This window comes from Chiloscyllium plagiosum, unplaced genomic scaffold, assembly GCF_037043375.1.
Source record: "Chiloscyllium plagiosum isolate Xiang-an unplaced genomic scaffold, Cpla_swu_hap1 HiC_scaffold_17, whole genome shotgun sequence".
Lineage (NCBI taxonomy): Eukaryota > Metazoa > Chordata > Chondrichthyes > Orectolobiformes > Hemiscylliidae > Chiloscyllium > Chiloscyllium plagiosum.
The window spans coordinates 57,318,721-57,344,209 of record NW_028270155.1 but is presented as its reverse complement, the minus strand read 5'-3'; the positions used below and the strand labels follow the sequence as shown (position 1 = coordinate 57,344,209).

Sequence of the window (25,489 nt, the reverse complement as noted above, 5' to 3'; positions counted from 1 at the left end):
AGGGATGGGGTGGGTATGAATAGGATAGTCTTCGGAGGGTCAGTGTGGACTTGTTGGGCTGAATGGCCCACTTCGACACTGTAGGGAATCTGTGATTCTACGTGGGATTTCTTTTATATTTTTTCTATTCTACAACCGGATATGTTATTTCATACAACCAATCAACTTTCCCACCATCAAATCACCATGACTTTTTTTTAAGTCAACTTATGATGCTACATGACCACTAAACATAAGAGTAAGAGTAGGCGATTTGGCCCCTTGACCCTACTCCACCATTCAATATGACCATGATTGACCTGACAATCCTTACATTCACTTTCTTGCCCTTTGTCATTAAGCTTTGATTCTTCTACTGACCAAGAGTATATGTCAGCATGTTGGGCGGCACGGTGGCACAGTGGTTAGCACTGCTGCCTCACAGCGCCAGAGACCCGGGTTCAATTCCCGCCTGAAGCGACTGACTGTGTGGAGATTGCACATTCTCCCCGTGTCTGCGTGGGTTTCCTCCGGGTGCTCCGGTTTCCTCCCACAGTCTAAAGACGTGCAGGTCAGGTGAATTGGCCATGCTAAATTGCACGTAGTGTTAGGTAAGGGGTAGATGTAGGGGTATGGGTGGGTTGCGCTTCGGTGGGGCGGTGTGGACTTGTTGGGCCGAAGGGCCTGTTTCCACACTGTAAGTAATCTTATCTAAATATCCTCAAGGACTCTACCCCCAGAACTCTCTGTGGCAAGGTGTTCCAAATTAGACAAGCAGGATCCTGGAAGAACACAGCATCAGGAGGTGCAGAAGTCAATGTTTCAGATGTAACCCTTCTTCAGGGCTGGAGGTAGGTATAAGGAGAGCTGCAGATAAAGGAGGAGGTGGGGGGGGAAGGGTTTTGGGTGGGAGAAAGGCTGAGTAGTAAGGTAGGGATAGGCGAACACAGGTAGAGGGTATGGCCTGTTTGGTAGCTGGAAGGAAGGGTTGATAAGTGGAATGGAAGGGAAGAGGCGGGGCTGGAAAGGGAGTCGAGGGATGCGAAGGGAGGCTATTTGAAATTGGTGAACTCTTGTTGAGTCCTCAGGGCTGTTGGAAGATGAGGATGAGGTGTTGTTCCTCCAATTTGTGGTCTGATTTGTAGCTATGGAGGAGGCCAAGGATGGTCACGTCAGAAAGGGAGTGGGAAGGGGAATTAAAATGGACGGTGACTGGGAGGTCTGGGCGGCCTCTGTGGGCCCAGCCGAGATGCTCAGCGAAACATGCCCTTCGTTTACGTTTCGTCTCCCAGATGTAGAGGCCATATCAGGTGCACGGGATACAGTAAACTAGGTTGGAGGAGAGGCAGGTGAACCTCTGTCTCACGGGGAAGGACTGTTTGGAAGTGAGGAGGGTGGTGTACCAGCAGGTTTTGCATCTTTTACAAGTTGCAGGGAAGGTACCTGGGGGTTCGGGGGTTCGGTGGGGAGAGTGGCACCAACCAAGGACTGTCGAATGGAACAGTCCTTGCGGAAGGCAGACAGAGGTTGGGAGGGAAAGATGTTCTTGGTGGTGGGGTCTAATTGGAGTTGGCGGAAATGTTTAAAGATGATACATTGGATGCGGAGACTGTTGGGGTGATAGGTGAGGACAAGAGAGGCCCTGTATCTTTGTTGCAGTTGGAGGTGGGGGGTGTGTGGAGTTTAGAGCAGTGGAATGGGGAATAAAGAAGATGCGGTGGAGGGCTGTCTGGATGGCAGAGAGGGGAAAAGCATGTTGTTCAAAATAATGGATATCTGGGATGTTTGGGAATTGAATGTCTCCTCGTCCAAGCAGATGCAACAGAGGTGGAAGAATTGGGAAAATGGAATGGAATTCTTGCAGGATTCTGGCCTAGCAAAAGAGCAGAAATTCCTCTTCAAAGGGACCTACAAGACAGTGAATGCACAATGTACATATTATTGGAGATATTGTTGGATAAACTTGTCATGAATGGTTCTTTTTGGTGGCGTCTTTATTCCAGGAAGGATACCAAGAGGATATTGTGATGATTTGTAGTGGGGGTGATAAGGTTGGGGCTTGTTGATTGGCTGCGATGTGGGGATAAGATCTCAGAGTGTGAGTAGTTGTTTATGGACATTTACCCTGAGGTGAACTAATCTTTACCATCATGGGCAGTGCCAGCAACTTCACTCTGTGGCTAACAGGTCTGGTGGCACAGTTCAGTTAATTCCCGCTTGGCAAAATGGAGTCAATTTTATAGTTGGCCAGATTTCGAGCAGGATGGATAAGGGTGTAGCAGTAGTGAATTTAATAATGGCAGATTGCAAGAGCACCAAGATGTGGGAGCAAGATTTATAGGAGCAACGGAAGGTAATTTGGATTGGACCGCTTTTAAAAAAAGGTGTAGATTAGAAGTGGCGGCAAGGACTAGGTTCATATATAGTTGCCAAGAGAGATGATAAATGAGAGTGGTAGGTCTGAGGTTCTGTTCATTCTGGGAGGAAGCAGTGGGAAAGAATGCTGTAGTGATAATATCAGTTCCAACAATTGCAGCTAAATTGAACTGATTAATTTGGAAAATAAAGTTAATCTCAGTAATGGTAGCCATGAAATTACCTTCAATTGTTGTAAAAGGAAATTTGATTCACTAACAAGCTTTGAGAAGATTTGTAGCTAAGGTTGTGGTTCTGGATGTAGGTTTGCTTGCTGAGTCACCATACTGGGTAACATCTTCAGTGAGCCTCTGGACGAAGCACTGCTGGTGATTCCCGCTTTCTATTTATATGATTGGTGATGTCATTTCCTGTGGTGGCATCACTTCCTCTGGTGATGTCATTTCCTGCTCTTTTTCTCACTGGGTGGTAAATGGGATCCAAGTCAATGTGTTTGTTGATAGCGTTCCGGTTGGAATGCCATGCTTCTGGAAATTCTCATGTGTGTCTATTTGGCTTGTCCTAGAATGGATGTGTTGTCCCAGTTGAAGTGGTGTCCTTCCTTATCTGTATGTAAGGATACTAATGGGAGAGGGTCATGTCATTTTGTGGCTAGTTGATGTTCATGTAACCTGGTGGCTAGTTTTCTGCCTGTTTGTCGAACATAGTGTTTGTTACAAACGGTATTTTGTAAATGACATTAGTTTTGCTTTTTGTCTGTATAGGGTCTTCCAAGTTCATTAGTTGCTGTTTTAGTGTGTTGGTGGGTTTGTGGGCTACCATGATGCCAAGAGGTCTGAGTAGTTTGACAGTCATTTCCAGGATGACTTTGATGTAGGTGAGAGTGGCTAGGGTTTCTGGACGTGTTTTGTCTGCTTGTTTGGGTTTGTTGCTGAGAAATCAGCGAACTGCATTCATTGGGTACCCATTCTTTTTGGAAATACTGTATAGGTGATTTTCCTCTGCTCTGCATAGTTCCTCCGTGCTACAGTGTTTGGTGGCTCATTGAAATAATGTTCTAATGCAGCTTCGTTTGTGGCTGTTGGAATGATTGCTTCTGTTTCCTGTAGATGCTAGTTTAAAGTTGCCCATTGGCTGTTCACTATAGTGTGACATCCAGGAATGGCAGTTTGCTGTTGTTTTCCTCCTCTTTAGTGAATTTTATGCCACCTAAGGGTATTACTGATGGTCTTGAAAGTTTCTTCTAATTTGTTTTGTTTAGTGATGACAAAGGTATCATCGACATAGCGGACCCAGAGTTTGGGTTGGATGGTTGGCAGAGCTGTTTGTTCGAGTCTCTGCATTACTGTCTCTGCTAAGAATCCTGATATCGGAGATTCCATTGGTTGTTCCATTGGTTTGTTTGTAGGTTTTGTTGTTGAAGGTGAATTGGGTGGTTTTGGGTAATCTGTAGAAGCGTAGTGTGTTGGATCTGACTGGTTTCATATTTTGGAAGTTGGTCTTATTTATTTCTCCAGATTTCTGAAGTTTTTTGAGTAGTGCTGTGATTCGGTTCTCTAGTTGTGGAGTCAGGTCTATCACCACTTATTGGTAAGTGTTGGTATCTACAAGTAGTGCATTCGTTTTTTCAACGTAGTCTCTGATTTAAAATGACTGTCAATCTTCTACGGATTACCCAAAATTCACAAACCAGGAGTCCCCCTCAGACCCATAGTCTCGCTACCTGGAACACCAACTTACAGACTGGCCAAGGAGCTACACGAAAGACTAAAACACTTAGTAGAAGACTCACGCCACTCCATCCACTCCACCCAAGAATTCCTGTAGACCATCAAAGACACCAAGATAGAAGAGAATGAAATAATCGTCTCCTTTGATGTAACAGCCCTGTTCACATTAATCAACATCAATCTAGCCAAGGAAACACTGACTACACTATTAGAAGACCCAAAGACACATACACCAAACACCACCAACTTCATCAGCAAGGACAGTATCATCAAGCTAGTGGACCTATGCTTTACCACCCACTTCACCTTCAACAACAAAACCTACAGACAAACCAGCGGAATACCCATGGGATCTCAGATATCAGGATTCTTAGCAGAGACAGTAATGCAGAGACTCGAACAAACAGCTCTGCCAACTATCCAACCCAAATTCTGGGTCCGCTACATGGATGACACCTTTGTCATCACTAAACAAAACAAATTAGAGGAAACCTTCAAGACCATCAATAATACCCTTACTGGCATAAAAGTCACGAAAGATGAGGAAAACTACAATAAACTGCCATACCTAGATGTCACCGTAGAGCGAACAGCCAATGGGGAACTTCAAACCAGCGTCTACAGGAAAACAACACATACGGACCAAATATTGAACTACAGAAGCAATCATCCCAACAGCCACAAACGAAGCTGCATCAGAACATTATTTCAACAAGTCACCAAACACTGCACAGAGGAACTACGCAGAGGAAAATCACCTATACAGTGTATCCAAAAAGAATGGGTACCCAATGAACACAGTCCACCGATTTCTCAGCAACAAACCCAAACAAGCAGACAAAACACGTCCAGAAACCCTAGCCACTCTCCCCTACATCAAAGTCATCTCAGAAATGACTGTCAGACTACTCAGACCTTTGGCATCATGGTAGCCCACAAACCCACCAGCACACTAAAGCAGCAGCTAACGAACTTGAAAGACCCTATACAGGCAACAAGCAAAACTAATGTCATTTACAAAATACAGTGCAAGAACCGTAACAAACACTACATTGGACAAACAGGCAGAAAACTAGCCAAAACAAAAATGTAAAAGTGCACATTGCATTAACAACCCCAAGTGAACTATAACTCAGAGTTGTTAGTGCAATGTGCACTTTTACATTTTTGTTTTGGCCTGTATGGCTAATAATGGTACAGATTCTGATTTCTTTCCATTGTGTGGCTGACTCTGACCCTCATCACTGGCCATTGGAAGAATTTTCAGGTTGATACTCTTCCTGCTTGGCCACAATATGAATGCACATTTCCTGGCGATCAACTCCTGGTACGGGACTCAAACCTGGAGCTTCTCTTTCAGAGGTAGAGATGCTGTTCACTACAATAAAATAACTTCCTACATGCTTCCTCCCGGATTGCTAACTTTTAAAATATGACTATGGCTGTTTGATTATCCTGTCTGGCCAGTTCCTGAGATGGCTAAGGGACCGATTTAGATTGGGCAGGGTGCAGAACTAGTTACAGGTTAACAGCTGGATCTGTCAGCCTTCTCCCCAGCCTTGAGCATCAAAGAATCCCCAATACCTTTGCCACAAATTGTCAAATCCTGGCAATAAGATGGACACAATCAGACTTGGCTGACTCACTCATCTTGTCAGTTTTCATTGAGCTTGAAGACAAGTTTCCAGTCCTAAAATTAAAACAGACTGTGTAATTACAGTATGCAAAATTGAGCAGTGTCATAAGTTACTCCGTTCATTCATGGATATCTCAATTTTTGCAACTTTCATGTGGCTATCTGGCTTAAGTATTGTGCAATTCATAGCTGAGTTAACAGACTTAATGACTTGCAGATCAAATGAAGACAACAGTTAAAGTATTAATAGTTATTTAATAATTGAGTGTGTTTCATGTTCCCACTGACAAAATTGCTTGTTCAGGTATTGTTCATTAGTAGTTTCAAATGCTGTTCCCAATATTAATGAAAACAGGCACTGCTCCAAATATTTATTGAACAAATGCATCCTAAATCAGAAAGCATGTGGAAGTAAAAATATGCAGTTGTTGAGTTTGATTGTATCATCTTGAACTCTAAGTCAACTAAATTCCTTTAATATTGTATCTGAAGGCATAGCAATGTACTCCCTACAAACAGCAATTACATTGAAACTATGCTTGGTATAGACTCTTTTATTCAAAGCAGCTGCCTGATTGTTTGCATGGATCTTTGGTTTCCATAGAGATGCATATACACACAGACTGCCTACTTACTGCTTGCTAGAATCATGACCCAATTGTAACTTACATTTCTTTTGGGAGCTTCACCAAAAGAACTTGATAAACGCTTTTCAATTGAAGCCAAAAAACACAATGCATTATTAGTGACCAGGAATGTTTTAAGATTATTTTAATCTTGAATTATACTCCAAGGATGAAAGTACTTCTACTTTGTTTTGAGACAACGATTTTCCCATAGACTACTGGCTGAATGGGAGGTATTGACAGTGTTGTTTGTGGTGGTACTTTTCACCTTCAAGTACCTGCATCCTAATACTGAACCTATGTTCGATCCTTTTCTCCAACTGAAACAGAAAATGTCAAAAATCACCAATCATTTATTACAAAATATTTATTTATAACTACAGTTACTAACAGAAAATTAACCAAAACATGAATAGAAACTTGAATTATTGGTAAACTGTCATTGTGCTTTATTTGCCCCGCTTAATATTTGACTACATTAATCTTTACTTTAACTCAAAACAGGATGAATAAAGAAAGTTAAAAACAGAGCCATTGTTTTCAATAACCTGCATGCCATTTTGACTAATTTTTATACATGTTAGGTGATGAAATAGTGATAGGTTTCAAAGTACACGCTCAGCGGACAAAGTACTTGGTACAGTCCAACAAAGCTCGACATTTCCCAGACTAAAAGCATTCCTCAAGAAGAGGGAAGTGTTTATTCAAACTATTAACTGAAAATATTTGGCCTTATGTACTCTCACATTATGAGTTGGAAAGGCTTAAATTGACATGACTATTATCAAAACAGCAAGCCCAGGTGCAATGTAGTTACCTCCCTAAAGCACAGGTTAAATTATTGAATGGATGTCGAAGAGGAAGATGGTGGTGTAGTTGCAATGTTACTGAAGGAGTAATGCAGAGCCACAGGCAAATGCTTTGGGGGTATGGAGGATGCAGAAGCTTGTAGAATTTAAATTCAGTTAATAATGAAAATGAAAGCTTGTGTCAGTGATGGCAACCATTACAACTATAATTGATTGTCGTTAAAAACAAAAACCATCTGCTTCACTACTGTCCTTTAGTGAACAAAATCTGCCGTCCTTACTTGGTCTAGCCTAGCCATGACTCCAGCCATATAGCAATGTGGTTAACCTTTGAATAGTCCAGTAACTCCCTCCACCCCACCTCCACTCAACCCCAGTTCACAGACAATTAATAGTGGGAAACAAACACTGGCCTTACCAGTGACACCCACATTCTATGAACAGATAAAATAGAAAGGTTACTGTGGGCTCATGGATTCTATAGATTAAGGCATCATTTTGTGAAATTCCACTTTTGGTGTTAGAGTCACACAAACCCTTCAGTCCAACCAGTGCATGCCGAACATAATCTCAAATTAAACTAGCCTCACCTGCCTGCTCCTGGCCCATACCCCTCCAAACCTTTCCTATTCATGTACTTATTCAAATGTCTTTTAAATATTATAATTGTGCCTACATCCAGCATATCCTCAGGAAGTTCAATCCAGAAACGAACCACCCTGTGTAAAAAAAAGTTCCCCATGTCTTTTAAATCTCTCCTCTCACCTGAAAAATATGTCCCCTAGTCTTGAAAATCCCCCAATCTAGAGAAAAGACATCTACCATTAGGCCTGGTGTTTATTCACGAAATTAGGGTGAGACCCACTAAAATTTGCTATATTGTCTGTTTTGACACATAGTTACTATTTTTAACCTGGAGAAAAAGGATTGGAGGTACATTGGCCAGCGTGAGTAACTAACATGATTCATTCATATGGAGAGCAAACAATGCCACTGACTGGATGGCTCAAATGCCATGTTTCAACATAATGCCATGCTGCTTTTGAACGGAGGAATTTTCTGAAACAGATTTATTTCCTGGAACAACCTGTGCTAAAACTGACCCCAACATTGTTGCTTTGGATGGCAAGGAAAAGTTGAGCTGCAAAAAACACAACAGCTGCCTCTGCAATGAACTCTGCAAATTAATTTTCAAACATTAAGCCTACTTTCAATCACTAAACAATAAAAATCAATGAAAGCAACAACAACGGTTGAAAATCTGATCATATCAATATCAAATGTTGCACCATATCAACGTATCTGGTAATAACTGTCTTTAAAAATGCTTCTGACATGCACAGGAAACTCAATATAGTATTGCACATTTTCCAGCTGCAACTTACTGCCCATTAAAACAATGGTTGCAAGATCACAGGCCGAGAATGAACAATTTAGGGAGATATGCTTCTGAAATGTCAAAAGAACATTGCATCAAAATTGTATGGCATGATCTTTTTTTCTTTATAGACTAATTAACAAGTCTTGTTTGGAAAATAATGTTCAAGCAACTGTTTTGTAAAAGTTTTGTTTAAAATTACAGATACCCTTTTCAAATAACATAAATAGCATGAAATACTGTTTCCAATATCATTAGGCATTTTAACATTAACTTCTATATGGTGTATTTAATGTTTTTACTTTACTGATTATATGGCCACTCATTAAATATGTACGTATTCATTCCTAAACACAGATGTTATTGTGGTTATTTTAAGTCTGATAATGTCTATAGAATAAAAAGTAAAATATTTAGTATGTTCATACAGGAAAATATACCTTTTATTGTTAGAGTAATTATTCTGAATTTAAAACTTTAGTCTGTAAAGAAGGATGACTAAATTATTTTTAATAGGTCTTCAGATGGAATAACCAAAAGGTTTACCCTTGCTTACAATAAACCAAGAAATGTCTTTTTGACATTATTTCTCTTTTGCTTTCTCATTGTAGGTCCCAGCTCCTTTGTAAGCTGCCACGTAGCCTGTTTTTTCTATCATATCTTCTCGACCAACTTTCCCTTTGCCTTTGCCATCTTGATCAAAACGTTCTTTATGGGAGCCTGTATATTTAGACGTATCTGTTAATCTGTCAACGGCACCAGCCTTTGTTACTTTCTAGGAAGGAAAAAAGTTTCATTGTAAGACAAAGTCACAGTAGGTCCATGTTTCTGATTGCAAGTTCAGTCGCTAGTTATGCTGGAGTTAAATGACTACCCATTCAAGTACCAAATCCAAATACACACTTCTACAAAAACATCAAAGAACAAGATGTAAAACTCTGCAGAAACTGCCGTGACAAAACCTCAAAAACCTTTTTAATAAAATTACATGATTCATAAGCACAGGATAATCAACAAATGCCAAGGCCACAATAGTTTATGTTTATTTGATGAACGGATCTAGACCAAACAGGCAATGTTAGTATTCCTTGCCTGACCCTAATTGGTTGCCAAGTTGGTCATAGTGATCAGCCTTTTAACCTGCTGCAGACAGTCTGATGTAAGAGGGTGAACTTCCAGAATTTTGACCAGGTACTCATGAAGGTACTCTGATAAAATCAGAAATTGCTAGAAAAGCTCAGCAGGTCTGTCAGCACCTGTGGAGAGAAATCAGAGTTAACATTTCAGATCCGGTTATCCTTCCTCAGAACTGAAGGTGATACATTTCCAAGTCAGAATAGTACATGACTAGAAGGGGAACTTGGAGACAGGGCACTTCTATGTACTTCCTGTCCTTATCCATCTGGGTGCTAGAAAGTAAAATGAGTTTGGGATAGACTGCTGGAGTTTTGGGAGTTGAAAGGTACACACCTCAGCCATATTGAGGGGTAGTGGAGAGAATACAGGTTTAATGAGGTAAGGTGTCACTTAACAGGCTGCTTTGTTGTTGGTAGTACCAAGCTTATTGAGTGCTGTTAGTTCTTGGGAATTCCAATTATACTGCACCGTCTGCATAATTGGTCAATACCAATTTCTGTGGCTCAACTGGTCAGCATCTGGCTGTAAGCTAAAAGGTTGGTGGTTCGAGACCATCCAGGCACAGAGCTTTAAGCTGTGCGATGGTGGTATTGTGACGAGCATAGCTGCCTTCCAAGCAGTTGATCTGGGTTTGATTCACAGCCATCGCAAGCGCTTTTAACAAAAGCCATAAGCAGATTTGTGATATAAACATTTTGGAGGGCAGCAAGTGGCTCAGTGGCTAGCACTGCTGCCTCATAGCGCCAGAGACCCAGGTTCGATTCCAGCCTTGGCCGACTGTCTGTGTGGAGTTTGCATATTCTCCTCATGTCTGTGTGGGTGTCCTCCGAGTGCTCTAGTTTCCTCCACAATCCAAAGATGTGGGGGTTAGGTGAATTGGCCATGCTAAATTGCCCATAATGTTCAGGGATGTGAAGGTTAAGTGCATTTATCAGGTATAAATGTAGAATAATAGGATAGGGGAATGGGTCTGGGTGGGTTACTCTTCGGAGGGTCAGCATGGACCTGTTGGACCAAATGGCCTGTTTCCACAATGTAGGGATTCTATTCTATGTATTCAAGGTTGTATGCCCTTTGCAGAGCACTGACCTTTGAGTATAGGTGAAATCGGCACTCTACCAAGGTTAATCCTTCCATTCATTCAGCACCACAATTGTTATAACCAAGCGTCTCTCATTATAAGCTTTATATTCAAAACCAGGAACTCTAAAAACAAAACCTGTTACAAAAGTGTGTCCTACTAACAGCTTTTAAGAATGAACCTGGACTTCGTATTCAATCATTTAGAAGTGAGCAATCGTCTCATAACAAAAGACTTTTCTTTTGTAGCTTGCTTGAAGTGTGAACGGATAGGAGCAACAAGAATCTCAGTTAACATAGTGAATATGGGACAAAGATTGAGAATAGAATAACAGACGAGTTCAATGTCAAATCAGTACAGGCTGAAGGAAAGACTGGATTACAGGAAAGAGAAAGGATAGAAATGTAACTCACATTTTTCTAAAAATGTGAAAAGCTGTGAACTCACCATTACTTTTTCAGCAAGATTTGGATTAAACTCTCTATTAATTAATACATGTCTGGTTTTGACAAGGAGGATTCCAATATAGATTGGGGATTTGAGTGAATTTTTGCTTGAAATATTAAGACGTTCTTCATATGTTTTCAGAACAAATTCACCTTCAGAAATTACAAAATAAATCATAAATGACAGATGCACTAACAATAGCAGGCTGAGGGAGTGTGCAATTTTCTGTAGTATGCTCTTCTAATGGTGATTTTGGTAGGTATTAGTACCTATAGTTATTTTATTGAATAACCTGTATATCATACAGCAAATGAGGATTCCTGTTATTTAAATTGATGCAGGGTGCTGCACTCTAGACAAGCGCAGATGCTGGTTTTGCAAATAACGGAAGGACTATAACTATGTTTTCATCAATTATTTAAATTCAATAGGTTGTAAAGATCCAAGGACTATACCTACAAGTTCCTAAAGTTAGAACAAAGTGGCATGTCCGTAGATTCCTCTTTATCCTATGGATCCATTTACAGTTTCCTACTAAATACCTTTTGTACCTTGATACACTCCCAACTCTCAGGAACAATGCCCTGTTTCTGGTAATTTTATGGTATATGAGAGTTGTTTAGTCATGTGATATTCTTATCTTCACCACTGATTAACTCACCGTCACTCCAACATTTGTTGGATCTTTTCCAGCAATCAGTTTGTAGGCTGCCTCAATTGCTTCCTCTTTACTTCTGCCTTTGAATCTTTTTGGAGCGAGCTCTGCCAGTGCATTTTTAAACTCTTCAAATGTGATTACTCGAGCTGTCTTAGCTCTGTGCACAAACGTAATTAAAATGCATCAGTTCGGATGGAGCAATTGGTCATGTGAATTCTGATTGTAACAACTTTGTAACCATTGTACCAAACAGACAAAAAAATCATATTCAAGTTATTGCAAAATAGCTCCAGGAATAAAATGTAAGGAATGTCACAAACTTAGAATTGCTTGCACATTGTTACAACCAGATCTGAGCGAAGTTTCCATGGGATAATCTAAATTCCTAAACTCGCTGGTAAGGGGGAAACTGAACTGGCTCCCTTTCTCTGTTCAATCAGCACCTTGGTGGATTGTAGCACAGTTGATTTGAAAGGATCCCTTCCCTTGTGGTTGTCTTTCCCTCAGATCACATAAACTTCCATTTTAAAAGCAGCCAATTTAACCAGGCTTTCTTGAATTAACAAAAATAGAGAGTTTATTAATTACTAATTGTGCAAAAAATAGTAACACAACATACGCACTCATTAGAACTAACGAGGTAAGCCCAAAATCGTAAAAGGAAAAGATTAACCTTGGAATTGTTAGTGAAGAGCAGATAGTTGAATATTATAATTTTGCACAGTGCTAGAGATTTTGTAGTTTTGATAGCTTTCAGCTTTGACTGCATTCTATCATTCACAGTAAGAAAGAGAGAGTCATTTTGTTGTCCTGTTTCCCTTTTTCCTAGCTGCTAGCTTGGCAACTTGTACTATTCGAAATGAGAGGTTACCTTTACATGCAACACAGGGGTGATTAGAGGATAGTTCTTCCACTGTGACCTTCACTTTGTTCTAACTTTCGAACCCAAGCTGATATGCATGAGAACATTCAGTTCTACTAGTAGACTCTAGTGGGCGGCACGGTGGCACAGTGGTTAGCACTGCTGCCTCACAGCGCCAGAGACCCGGGTTCAATTCCCGCCTCAGGTGACTGACTGTGTGGAGTTTGCACGTTCTCCCAGTGTCTGCGTGGGTTTCCTCCGGGTGCTCCGGTTTCCTCCCACAGTCCAAAAGATGTGCAGGTCAGGTGAATTGGCCATGCTAAATTGCCCGTGGTGTTAGGTAAGGGGTAAATGTAGGGGTATGGGTGGGTTGCGCTTCGGCGGGGCGGTGTGGACTTGTTGGGCTGAAGGGCCTGTTTCCATACTGTAAGTAATCTAATCTAATCTAATCTACAGCTGAAACTGACTTTTTAACCCGTGCCCTTTGTAACTTTCACAGGGAAAAACAGAAAAATACCTCTGTAGTTTGGGATATAATCCAGAGTGTGGGAAGGAAGCTGTTGAGCAGGCGTTCATTGCTCCTTGTTATCAGAGTCCAATCTGCTTGAAGTTTATTTTATACCTTTAGAAGTTACATCCCATCATACCTACACATCTGAGAGTCCAAATGGAATACTCAACACTGGTATAACTATCAAGAGTTAGAAAGGCAGAGACTTCCATCCTGTGGGAAGTCAAGGGAAATTGCCAGTACTCCCAAAGAAAATCTCCATAGTCCTTGGTAATGTAGCTGGCTTTACCTACGCTATGCAATTTTTCAGTCAGGATATCATGTAAGTGTTGACTCTGGTCACTGCATTAATCTTTCAACAGTCAGTGCAGAGCTTTGTGGAGCATCTGGCTTGGGAACGAGTACAACTTACAAGCTCCGTCACTGCTACTAGGCTCGATTAGATGGTGTTCCAGCATGGAACAAACCTGGACTGGCTTTTCTCAGCCAAGCCAATCAGGATATTGCCTAATGGGAAAGACCTCTCCCATAATCAAGTCATGTAAAGTGAGGATGATGCAGCATGGCTTAGTACTGCATATCCCTTTATGTGCGGGGAGCAGCCTTGCTAAGTCTGTTTGCTGCTCTGCACATATGAGTGTGGTTGGAATTTGAGTTTGCTGGTGTTTCTGTATTGGTTGGCTGGGAGGTCAGGAGTTCAGTCTGGCCCTCACCCATGTATCCCCCCAATTTATCCCCACTATCACGGAGTGTCCTTCAGGTTGGTGTCAATAGGACTGACTTACTTGCTTGTCCCCTTTTGGCAATGGTATTGCTTTATCATAGAGGGTTTTGAGAATATTTGTAGCTCAGGTTGAGGTTCTGGATTTAGGTTTGCTCGCTGAGCTGGAAGGTTCATTTCCAGACGTTTTGTCACACCACTAGGTAACATCTTCAGTGGTCCTCCGGGCAAAGCACTGTTGATAATTCCTGCTTTCTATGTTTGGGTTTCTTTGGGTTGGTGATGCCATTTCCGGTGGTGATGTCATTTCCTGTTCTTTTTCCCATCCCCTAAGAACAGGAAATGACATCACCACATGAAATGTCATCACCACTGGAAATTATGCCACCGCAGGAAACATCACCACCAACCCAAAGAAACCCAAACATATACATAGAAAGCAGGAATTATAAACAGTGCTTTACCTGGTGGCCCACTGAAGATGTTACCTCGTAAGGTGATGAAACATCTGGAAATGAACCTTCTAGCTCAGCGAGCAAACCTACATCCAGACTGCTTTATCATTTTGACATGATTCAGCCTGAGTCTTTTTTTGTTAGTCTGTGATCTCAGTCAGATGATTTGTTTCCCCAAGCTTTTTTCTATACTACATGAGCTACTCAATAGGCTTTAAAGGGTTCTTTGGATGTTGGCAGGAATACAAACTCTAGTCTTCTGGCTGAAAGGTTCAGGACTCAGGCAGATTTGTCTGTACATTCACAACTGTTTGGCAGCTTTTCAAGTGTTCCTGGATCACTTCACAGACTTGAGTGCGTCACTCTTGGAATTCTGCTGTGTATACTAACATGGAGTCTTCCTTCTTCTGTTCTAGGTAGTCCTAATCAAGCTGTTCAGGGATGTTATGATGCACCTCTGGAGCAGGTGGGAGTTGAACCTAAGTTTTCTCCTCCTCCTTATCTAAAATCTTCTCCTTGAGTAGCTTCAGAGACCCTCACACTTGGTGCAACAAGCTAATTCAAATGGAGTAAGCCTCACTGGGTGAGTCCTTGGTGGTGAATCCCTGGTGGGGAACAGAAGAAAATCTGGTTCTTCATCCCAGTTATGGGCAACTCATTGCAGTATGTCCTGTTTTTAGGACATGGTGGTACTGTTCCAGCTCCTGCTATGGGTGAGGTTGATATGCTGAAGACTTCATTGGGTTGTGTCATGGTTACCCATGACCCTGGACTATGTTGGGCATGAAATTAGAGCCCATGATCTCAATGCACAGATCATACTTGATCAGCAGTCAATTCTCTCACCTTGTTTTGGAAGACAGGATTCTTAGGGGAACCACCTCTGGGAAATGGTTATCCATCTCCATGATGGAAAGGTTATACATGTAGCCCCCTTTTTGTTTTGGGTGGGGGTCTCACACAGTCCACGAACACCTTGCTGATATGATTCCCATACCAGGTTCTGGGGAACCAAAGAGAAGGTATTACTGTAGGTTTTGGGTTTTCCCACAACCTGGCAGATTCTGCAAAGCCTTCCCATCGTCTCTATGGAGCTGAGGCCAATAGAAATGCTAGTCGATGTGGACTTGAGTTTGAGCGTACCCTCATTCCCAGCCATTGGAATTTCATGAGCAAACTGAAACATTTGCTGACCATTTTTCAGCAGCACCGCTACCTGGTAGGTCACTGGCCACTTCTCATTTGCAGGTCTGCGAGGAGGCCTCCATTTCCTCAGCTGTCGCAACATTCAGGGAGTGCTTCTGCCTCAGCTTTAGTCTGAGCTCGTCGTTTTTAACAGTGGGTTAGCTTGCTGTACTGCTACCAAGGAAGTTCTATTCTCCTTCTATGGTCTTCTAGACTCCTGAAAATGTTTTTGGATAACCAGACCTAAGGGTCTTCTGCTTGCAGAGCCACCTCAGCCTCCAAAGATTGATCTTGTCCTGCCATTGGCTGTGTCTCATAGTGACAGAGAAAATACCAGGAATTTTCTCTGAAAGCTGTTAGGTCTCCCTGACCTCATTATGCATTGCAGAGATGAATGGGAAATCTATTATTTATGATCCCACCAGGTCATTGTTGAGGAGTAAATCAAACCCAACCACAGGCAGAGTCGGGACTACTCTAGTGGTCACCTGTCCCAATACAAGGTCACACTCCAGATGCAATCTCCTCCAATCCCTTTGGCCAGCACCTTTAGACTTTCTGTACTTTCTTATGGGAAGAGAATACCTTTTCCCACAGTAGAGTTTGGCTGGTCCCAGCATCCCTCAGTATCATGATAGGCTTACTCTCCTCACCTGGGCAATATGGCCATCATTCCTTTAGATATTAAATCTTGGTAACAGATTGGACCAAAGGGTCTGTTTCCATGCTGTACATCTCTATGACTCTAAGATTTGTTGAACAGAATTAGGGATATCTTTGCAGGGCTTCACAGATACAGTCAAATACATAGCTTGATCTGATAAGCTCTCGGATTCTCATTTTCAGCACACATGCATATATCCCAATTAATTCCATGGTTTTGCCCTGTAGCCTCCAGCAATTGACCCAGGCATGCCCTTTCGGCAACTGGAACACAGGTTTCTTGGCTTCATCTCAGCACCACCTTTCCTGCTCTGAGGGCTCCCAGTATTTCCCACTCTCCCATTGGTGGTCAATTTCTCCTCATTCACTCCCATTGGTTGAGATTGATGAGGGAAACGGGTTTGTTGATCAGCCAGTGTGGTGACCTGCTTGATCCAGTCACCCCCTGTTTTTTGATGTGTATTCTAATTGGGAGGGGGATGGATTATTTAAACTCAAGGAGAGTTTATTTCATGAAGTTACTTGTGTAATTATCTACTTGGACTATGCTTAAGAAGGAATGTATATTGTAAGTATCAAGTGCACTGCAAGTTGTAATTCATTGTAATAGTAAATTTGTAATGTTTTAGAACACTGTGCATTAATTTAACAAATAAAATATATTTTTGGAATAATGAAAATAAACCTGCTAACTTGAAAATAGAAACGTTGCACATTCTGTGAATCTGAACAAACAAAAAAGCACTGAAATGATATCTCAGTCATCACTTCAAAGATGAAGTGAAATTAATAACCAGATCATTCATCAAGTAATGGTCTGGGAAGCTATACTTAGCCATGACATATTCATTGACAGTAAGTGCCTTTTGGCTAAATGTAGATGGGATGAAGATGCCTTTTGAATGTGTCACTTAGCCTATATAGTATTCATGATGCATGATGTGACTGAGGTAGCTCAGTTGTTGTTGAACAGTGAGCAATTTTTTTTTAGGGGGGTTGGGGAATAATGACTGAATGTTGAATTGAGATAGCTCACACCAGTTCACCTGGACTCCCAAAAGCTGACAATAGGCAAGGCAACATTCTGACGGAACTTGATTCCACTTGTTTGACTTAAATAAAAGTAGAGGTTTCAAAATTCTAAAATAAAACTCCAAAAGTTGACTATTGCAATCATGAAATCTACCTTCACTTCACCTCAATTAATGACTTGATGGCAATTTATTCTTTACAGGATGTGCAATATTTCTATGTTAAAAAAAATCTTGTACCTACTTCACTTTCGTAAAGACAATGTCCACATCAGTTGAGGTAATTGCTTTGCCATCGATAATTTTGCAGTCTTTGCACAGCTTGGCCCAATTTTTCCCAGTCATTTCATTACCAGTTGCTTTGGTGTCACCATATGCTGCAAACTTCTTAAATGACTCCTGTAGAGCTTCTGTGCTAACAGAGCCTCCTTCTGCCATCTTTCAGATAATAGCTGAATAATTAAAGAAATAAAGATAAAGGTTCTCCTACTCCAAATCTTTGGCTTATTCAGGATCTTCTCTGAATATGAACAACATACTTATAAATTTTCTCTGTCGCATATGTATTTGCACAGTTAGCTGTGAGCTGTCAGTATTGAGGAACAATGAAGATTCAAATCTTTAACCAGCGAAGTGCTTTGGAAGACATTTCAGTTCAACATGTGGGAGAACATTCCCTCGGTGTGCTCGATCTAATCAGATTGTAAATATATTCTTTATCAATGAACTAAAACATTAGCCTATTCCTTTCTGCAGATGTTGTTGGCTGTGCTGAGCACAGCATTTTTTTTAACCTCAGGTTTCCAACATCTACAGTATTTTACAAGGCATCTATGTTCAATGCAACCAGAAATCCAAAGAAAAGTCCTGCAATAGAGATGTATTTGTTTTTATCATGTTTGTAATCATTGACAAAGATGACAGAAGTTACATAGTGCTGAATCTCTCATGACACTTTGTGACCAATGAAATACCTTTTGAAGTGTGTTACTGTTATAATGTAGGAAATGCAGCAGCCAATATGGGCACAACAAACTACACCATCACAACAATGTGAAAATGATCAGTTAATTTGTTCATGTGATAAAGGGATATTAGTGAGGACACAAGCAAAACTCCCCTATTGTTTCTAAACGTAGTCCTATGGGATCTTTAACATCCATTCAGGCAGACATGTGGAACCATGGTTTAAAACCTCAGATAGACACCACGTATGATTCTGAATCAGTCCCTCAGTACCAGACCAGGGTGTCAGTCTTTATGGTGTTTGTACTCAAGATCTAGATTGGGATTTGAACTCAAATCTCGTGACTGCTGATGATTACTGATCCAAGATACATGAAGCTGTCAATGATCTCAAGAGTAAGGTTGTTAATGTTGATGGAAAGGGGAGTTCTTATGTTTTAATCCATATCTTGGTCTTCCCAATGCACAGAGTCAGTCCAGGTTCCCCACAGGCTTGGGAGAACCTATCGAAAAGCAGCTGCAAGTGAACTTCAGTGTCAGGTGCCAGCACGATGTCAGTCACAAACAGCAACTCATGGACTTGGACATTATATACTTTGGTATTGGCGCTCAGTCTTACTAAGTCAGCTCTGACTTGCTGACACCTTCATTTAACACACCTAAAATATACACAGCAGCACAGGGAAAAACAGGCCGAGAGAGTTAACGTCATGATGCAGCCCCTGCTTTACTTGGTGACTAATCTCAAAAGCTTCTGATAAGATTTCGTTGTAACTGTGCATTCTCTGATGGGCAGATGTCCAAAAGGTCCATGTGGGTAACCTATTTCTCCACACTAGTTTAAAGTGCCCATCTCCACTAAAGATTGAAGTCCTTGTTGAGATCTGTGATGGTGACATTGTCTGCACAGTTGACACTACTTCCCCTCTCATTGCTGAAATGAGAAGATCAGGTTGACTATCAATCTACCAGTTCTGAAGCTGCACTGAGACTCAAGGTCAATATATGATGCCAGGACCTGCAAACTGGTCTGAGCATTGACAGCGATCACCTACCAACAACACTAGACAAGGAGCTCTCTCACTGATTGCTATAGTCACCGAGGATCCCCATCGTTCTTTAAAAGACGACTATTTTTGCACCTCCCGTCCCAAAGGAAGAAATCAATAAAATAAAAACAGCAATACCTGTAAACGAATGCAATGGTCTTCCACTTTAAAGCATACATGTGCCGGTTTTTCTAGATTTTCCTTCTAGAATGTCTTGACACATAAATGCCTTCCTCCAGCAGAAACACAAGTTTGTGCAGATAGTGCAGCAGTGCTGATTTTCCAACTTTGAGGTTTCTAGGTGGAGTGTCAACGTCTTCTGGCACTGCTCATTGGCAAGATGCTCAATGATCTTGTTGAACTTAAAGATGGAAGGCTCACGATCCAGGCCCTCCTTGACAGGAAAGTCTGGAATGGCACTGAGCACTTCTTCAGGGACATTGTTTTCTGTTGCATCGAGGTAATGCTCCCCCTGCTCGCTCAGTTCACCTATGAGCATTCCTGACTTTATCTGTAAGGGGGTGAATTGGCTGCTGCTGGGCCAGATGCTATTTAAATTCCTTCATACATCACTCTCAAACCCCTGAGTTCAGCAACTGGAGGGCAGGGTTTAAAAGAGATTGTATACTTGAAGCTGTTGCAGAGTTTCACCCAGTATTGGCGCGGCACTGAGCAGTCTGTTGAGATGATTCTGGTAGTTCTGGGAGCATCGAGATGGTGTTTGCTGGGGACCTGCTGGTAGTTCATGACGGGTCTCCACTTCATTGCAGAAACGGGCTGTGTGACCAATAAATTGCAAACTCATCAGCATTGCTCAGATCTCTTTCCCCAGATGCAGTAAGTTATGCAGTTGTAAGTGGTGTTGCTCATTGACGTCACCCTCTAATTTTTAGCATTGTCTGAAAGGAATGCCTCGACAATTTTGATTAACTGTGGAATGGTAGGTGCTGGTTGTAATTCAACCTTTCTTCCTGGAGTGATTTTGTTTCCTACTCTGATGTATGACCTTGCTGCACAGCAGGTGGTGGGCAGTATCACAACCAGTGGAGTGATGAGAACATTGCTGCCAATGGAATTGTAATGTCCTCACCAAGATGCAAGTCTGGGCAGATAATGAGGAAACCCGGAATTGTCCAAACATTTAAACACTCCTTTCAATGTTGCTCGTATTGTCCAAAGGAGAGGATGAAACAGTGCTGTTTGGTACCAACTCTACTAGAGGAGCTGCTGAAAAGCTGCCCAATAGGCAACATGTCACCATCGACAAGCCTCCACTCTGGATTTTCTGTCAGCCTTTAACTTGCTTAGTCTTCCTCTCTCCTAACATGCCCACAAGGCAGTGAAGTTACTTATCCATAGTCAGAGGTTGGTTTGTGGGCATCAAGGTGTAATACACACTGGTTGGTTTGTACTATGCACCCAGGGACCAGGCTCATTTGGAGCTCCTTGTAGTTTAGCCTGGATCCTTGAGTTATGTGCATGTCACCATAGGGAGGCACTACATAGCTTCTTCATCGGCAAGCCTATGTGCCAATAGGAGAGGCTGATGTGCTCAGCTCTCTTTTTTTCAAACAGCAGTGACAGCTGAAAGCAAAAGGTGACAGGCAGGTAATCACTGCACAACACTCGATGCACTCACATGTCACCTCACATCATCCAGAAAAACATCAACTGAAGTGTTGAAGTGTAGTCATTGTTATGATTTAGGAAGTTAATTTGTAATTAATTTGTCACACTCAGTTTAGTCAACCTGCTTAAAAATATTCAAAGTCATCTTGACCTGTCAGAGGTGATGAGTTTTCAGCAAAAGCAGCAGCTTTGGTAACTAGAAGAAAGTGAGGACTGCAGATGCTGGAGATTAGAGTAGGGTTTTTTAGGGCAGGAGCAGGCTGAGACAATGGGTCAACCGGGGCAGTCAGATTTGTGATGAAGATCCTGATGAAGGGCTTATGCCTGCTCTTCGAATGCTACCTGACCTGCTGTGCTTTTCCAGCACAACACACACAGCTTTGGGAACTGTTGAAATTTCTGACACTGCAAGGCAAACTACTTTGGACAAGAACTGTAACATGGATGCATTCAAGGGGAAACTGGCTAAATACAGGAGGGAGAAGGAATAAAATATTTTGTTGAGAGGATTAGATGAAACAGGGTAAAGGAAGCTAATGCAAAGAATAGAGGGACAGATCAATTGGGCCTACTGTTCTGTTCCTGTACGTTCTGGTCCATTTCAACCACTTGCCTCAAACTCCATTAGATCAAGCATTTTCTGTGTTGCTAATGGTGACATCATTCAACAATAAGGAAAGCTGAAAATACTAAACAAATAATTGGTCTTCAGACACTAGATTCTACTGAACCCCATCCAACAACCTATCCCTCGTTTTCTTAACAACTAGGCTGGCATCAAAAATTCTCAAAAGTTAGGGAAGCAGGGTAAGGTAGCAGCAATTATGTTAATTTCCAGCATGAATCATAGATAAAAGCAGCAAATGTATATGTTGGAAGAAATTATGCATTTTCAAAATTGACAGGAATCAGACCTTATTTTGAAGCGTCTAACCTGGTCATGTTTACAGTGGCCCAGGGGATGTAAATGATCCATTTCACTAACTCCTTTTCCATTTTATACAATAAATAAAGATTTTAACAGTCTGGACAGCCAACCTGAAGCTGGCGTTTCACCAGCAATGTGATTTATATTGAACAAAAATCCAGATTTAGTTTCCCTGTTAATCCACAATACCGTCCCAGCCCTAGCTAGCTGCCCCTCCCTTAAACTGAAGGCTCCGAATTATTCTGGTGAAAAGGATTACAAATGAGGATGATATGAAATTCACAATGTAAAATTCATCATTTTATCCTGCTACCCATTGTTAACGTAAATATCCATCCCTTAGGAATTTACACATTCGTTCTTCTCTTGCAGTTAGCCAACCAAGTTCCTCTGACCATGAAGGGGGCTATTGGAGTGTCTATATAGATTAAACAGGAACCAATTTGAAGTTGCCTAACCTGGGGCACATTGTCTCTGTGCACATTTAGTGCTAACCTTTCCCAAGGTCAGATGCCTCCAAATCACAATCGACATCGATCTGTAGCAGAAGTCAACTATCAACAAATTGAACAAAGGTGCTCCCAAGTACTCCTGAATTACTAGGGCAAAGAAGTATGGCTGACACACCAGTAACATTGATGTTTACTTACCATATCAATCAAAATATTTAATTGTCATTCATGATTATCTTTGACGCAGGTGATAATAGGTTCAAGAACCACCCCAAGACCTAAGGGCACAAAATTCAAGACTGACACACAATAATGAGTGTGTGTTGCACTGTCAGATGACTCCCATGTGACATAAATGATCCCATGCCACAATTTTGAAGAAAACCAAGGGGAATATTCCTACTTAGCATCATCATTCCTCAAACATCAACACACAAATAGAATTGATCACATGACATTGTGTGTAAGAACTTGCTGTGCTCAAATTGGCTGCCATGTATCCCATATCACAATAGCGACTACAAACACTTCATTGGTTGTAAAGTGTTTTAGGGTGTCCTATGGTCATGAGAGACTTGATAAAAATGCAAATCTTTCTTTTCAAGTGAATGCTTCATATTCATTGTATATCGCTTTTGTTTTAATAACATGAAAATGTCTCTAAAAAAGAATGTTCTAGTTATTATTGTTCAGCTGTGATCCAAGATTCGAATCTGCATCAACTTGGCAGCCCTTCTGTTTCTATATCAGGAAGGTTGTGGATTCAAGATTTAATGCAACAATAATTTGCATTTATGTAGCACCTTTAATATAGTAAAACAGATGTGAGCACATCTGCCACTTCAATTTAGTACTTGGGAAGTGTTGCATTATTGAAAGTACTGTCTTCTGGATGACCTCTTGAACTCCTTGCTCAGTCTGATGTAATAGAGGCTGAGGAATAATTTAAAAAACTGTCCTGTCTTTGTCAATGTGAGCACCATCTCTTCAACAAATAGCTACACCAACAGCAAATGATCTGATCATCACTTGTGGTTTGTGGTTCCTCATTATTTTTAATTGGCTATTTCGTGAAGGGCTGTGTAGATATAAGCCATTAATTGTGAAACTTATTCAAAATTCTGAATGCATGATGAGGTGCAGTATAATGCATTTCTTCCAACTTAATTAAAAGCTCTAAAACCTTCAACAAAGTAATTATGAAGAGCCTCTAGAAATAATGACTGGAGCTCCAAGAACGTTTTAGTTTCAGTAAGCTATAGGTGGCCGCAAGTCAAATAAGTAGAAGATGCACATTACTAAGGCAATACAACAGTTTGTTCAAAGAAGGGGTGAATAAAAATGTGAATAGATCATAATCTGCTGTAAATTACTTGAACTATTTTAGTATCTTTAAATTTTCAGGACAGTAATATGCAACTCTAGACAAATGAATTCTGCCTACTTGTTCAGTCTGTACATATACTACTCACCTACTACACATAGATATTAATATTTATCATGTTAATTAGGGAGGATTTAGTGTTCTTACCTCAGAGTTCCTTCAGCTTTTGTTCTGGAGATCTAGTTACAAAGTCCTTCGATAGCCTTCCTATAACAAAATGTTCCTTTAAAGAGCTGAAGGGATGTTATTTTCTGTTTTTCCTGCAGCCATAGCAACAAACTATGTAACATCAGGAGGGCGTGATAAAATAGCACAATACAATAACGGTCATTAATTATAGCTGTAGTAGCAACAACTTTGCTCTACTAATAATTAAATGTTTATAGAAACTTATTCAACAATTGCAAAATTCTCTATATGAAGTTTGGGTGCAACAAATGCTATAAATAGCACAGAAAATGCAATTATCCTATTTTGAAAATGTCAATTTAAAAGAACGCATATTATCAGAGCATATACCACCCCCCCCCCGCCCCCATTTGCTTTATTCAAGGTTTATCCTCTGTCATGTTAATTGCAGCACATTTTTTAAAAAAATGCTTACTTGAAAAATCAATACAAAGAGCTAAGTCCATCAGTGTAGGAAACTATCACCGTAAACGGCAAATCGAAGTAGAACCAGAGTGGTGAGTAAATGATCCTAAACTTAGGTTTTATAAGCCTTGCATGAGGGAGCAAATAGTGGTGAAATGCATAGTTCAGATTCTGGGAGAGAAATGAGTTAGAGGGGGAAAACTGGTAGATCAATTATTTTATAGGATTGTTACAAGTTTAATTTCTGCTACTTTTCCCCAACATATCAATAAAGAAGCAATCTCATATTAAATTCATGTTTTCTACAATGTTAAGCAAGGCCAGTTTTTCATTCATTGCCTGTTCATCAACCCCACCCAAAACAACAGTCAAAGTTTGACAGTGACCCTTTGTACACATCCAATTTGGCTGCTTCTGAATCCTGCTGCACATCACAGTTCAGCTATTTTAAATACTCACTGGGAGAGCACTGGGTGGGTCAACTATCTTGGATTAATGTGCTCTCTATTCAGATAGAAGCCTCTTTCTTTTTAACTGTTCTAAGGTTGAAAGTTGCTTGGAACTGTTTCAAATGTCTATGGCACTCTTTCATTTCCAAAATGCATACTAATTCCAAAAAATAGGTTCCTTAAATGTCAGATGGAGAACAGCTGGACCATGATCCTGATTCCTTTACAGAGAAAAGATGACTATATTCCATTATATAGCCTCTATTGGAACTGCTTTGGATGCAACTTTCAGCAAAATGCAAAGGTTTAGCATTGGTTTCAGAGAATGTTTTGAGAGGGAATGGGTGGTTAAGGAGGGTGAAAACAGAAAATGATAATACGAAACCTGATGTGATTTACTTCGTCATCTGTTACTTGTCTTTTAATGTTCACCTTTCAGCCAGCACAATGGATATTTTTATCCCATCAATTCGAGACACAGTTGTTGGTGCGGGCCAAATTGTACAATACACTAACTGGGAATTGGGTTTGAACTGCATATAACTGGGTGAACAAAGGAAGAGCAATTTTTACATGGAGTTAACAAGTATATGGAAAATGGAAGTAAGTGTATTTGGTGACAGAATTGCAAAATTGTTGATTCTAGCCCGAGTATGAACACTTGAGGAAAATTGTATAAGGGGAAGCTGGTTAAACATGTGAGAAAGAAAGGAAGGTACTTGTTGATGGGATGAAGGAGAGTGGGAAGAGGAT

The 25,489-nt window shown here is 40.9% G+C and overlaps 1 protein-coding gene and 1 pseudogene across 2 annotated transcripts; one reads left to right on the top strand and one right to left on the bottom strand.

Moving 5' to 3' along the window:
* Nucleotides 1–1,747: 1,747 nt before the first annotated feature.
* LOC148147353 (uncharacterized) lies at nucleotides 1,748–7,020 on the top strand (annotated as a pseudogene).
* On the bottom strand, nucleotides 5,963–23,970 carry LOC122558482 (tubulin polymerization-promoting protein family member 3-like). Of its 2 annotated transcripts, XM_043707114.2 has the most exons (5): nucleotides 23,841–23,970; nucleotides 17,530–17,737; nucleotides 11,861–12,014; nucleotides 9,091–9,309; nucleotides 5,963–6,667 (listed from the first exon to the last, which is right to left on the bottom strand). In XM_043707114.2, the coding sequence occupies exons 2-4, from the start codon at nucleotides 17,721–17,723 to the stop codon at nucleotides 9,118–9,120; spliced, it is 540 nt and encodes a 179-aa protein (XP_043563049.1). In that variant the 5' UTR covers nucleotides 17,724–17,737; nucleotides 23,841–23,970; the 3' UTR covers nucleotides 5,963–6,667; nucleotides 9,091–9,117. The 2 variants fall into 2 exon arrangements, with proteins under 2 accessions (XP_043563049.1, XP_087852079.1); XM_087995953.1 differs by lacking the exon at nucleotides 5,963–6,667 and having other exon boundaries at nucleotides 6,697–9,309; nucleotides 23,841–23,969.
* Nucleotides 23,971–25,489: the final 1,519 nt, after the last annotated feature.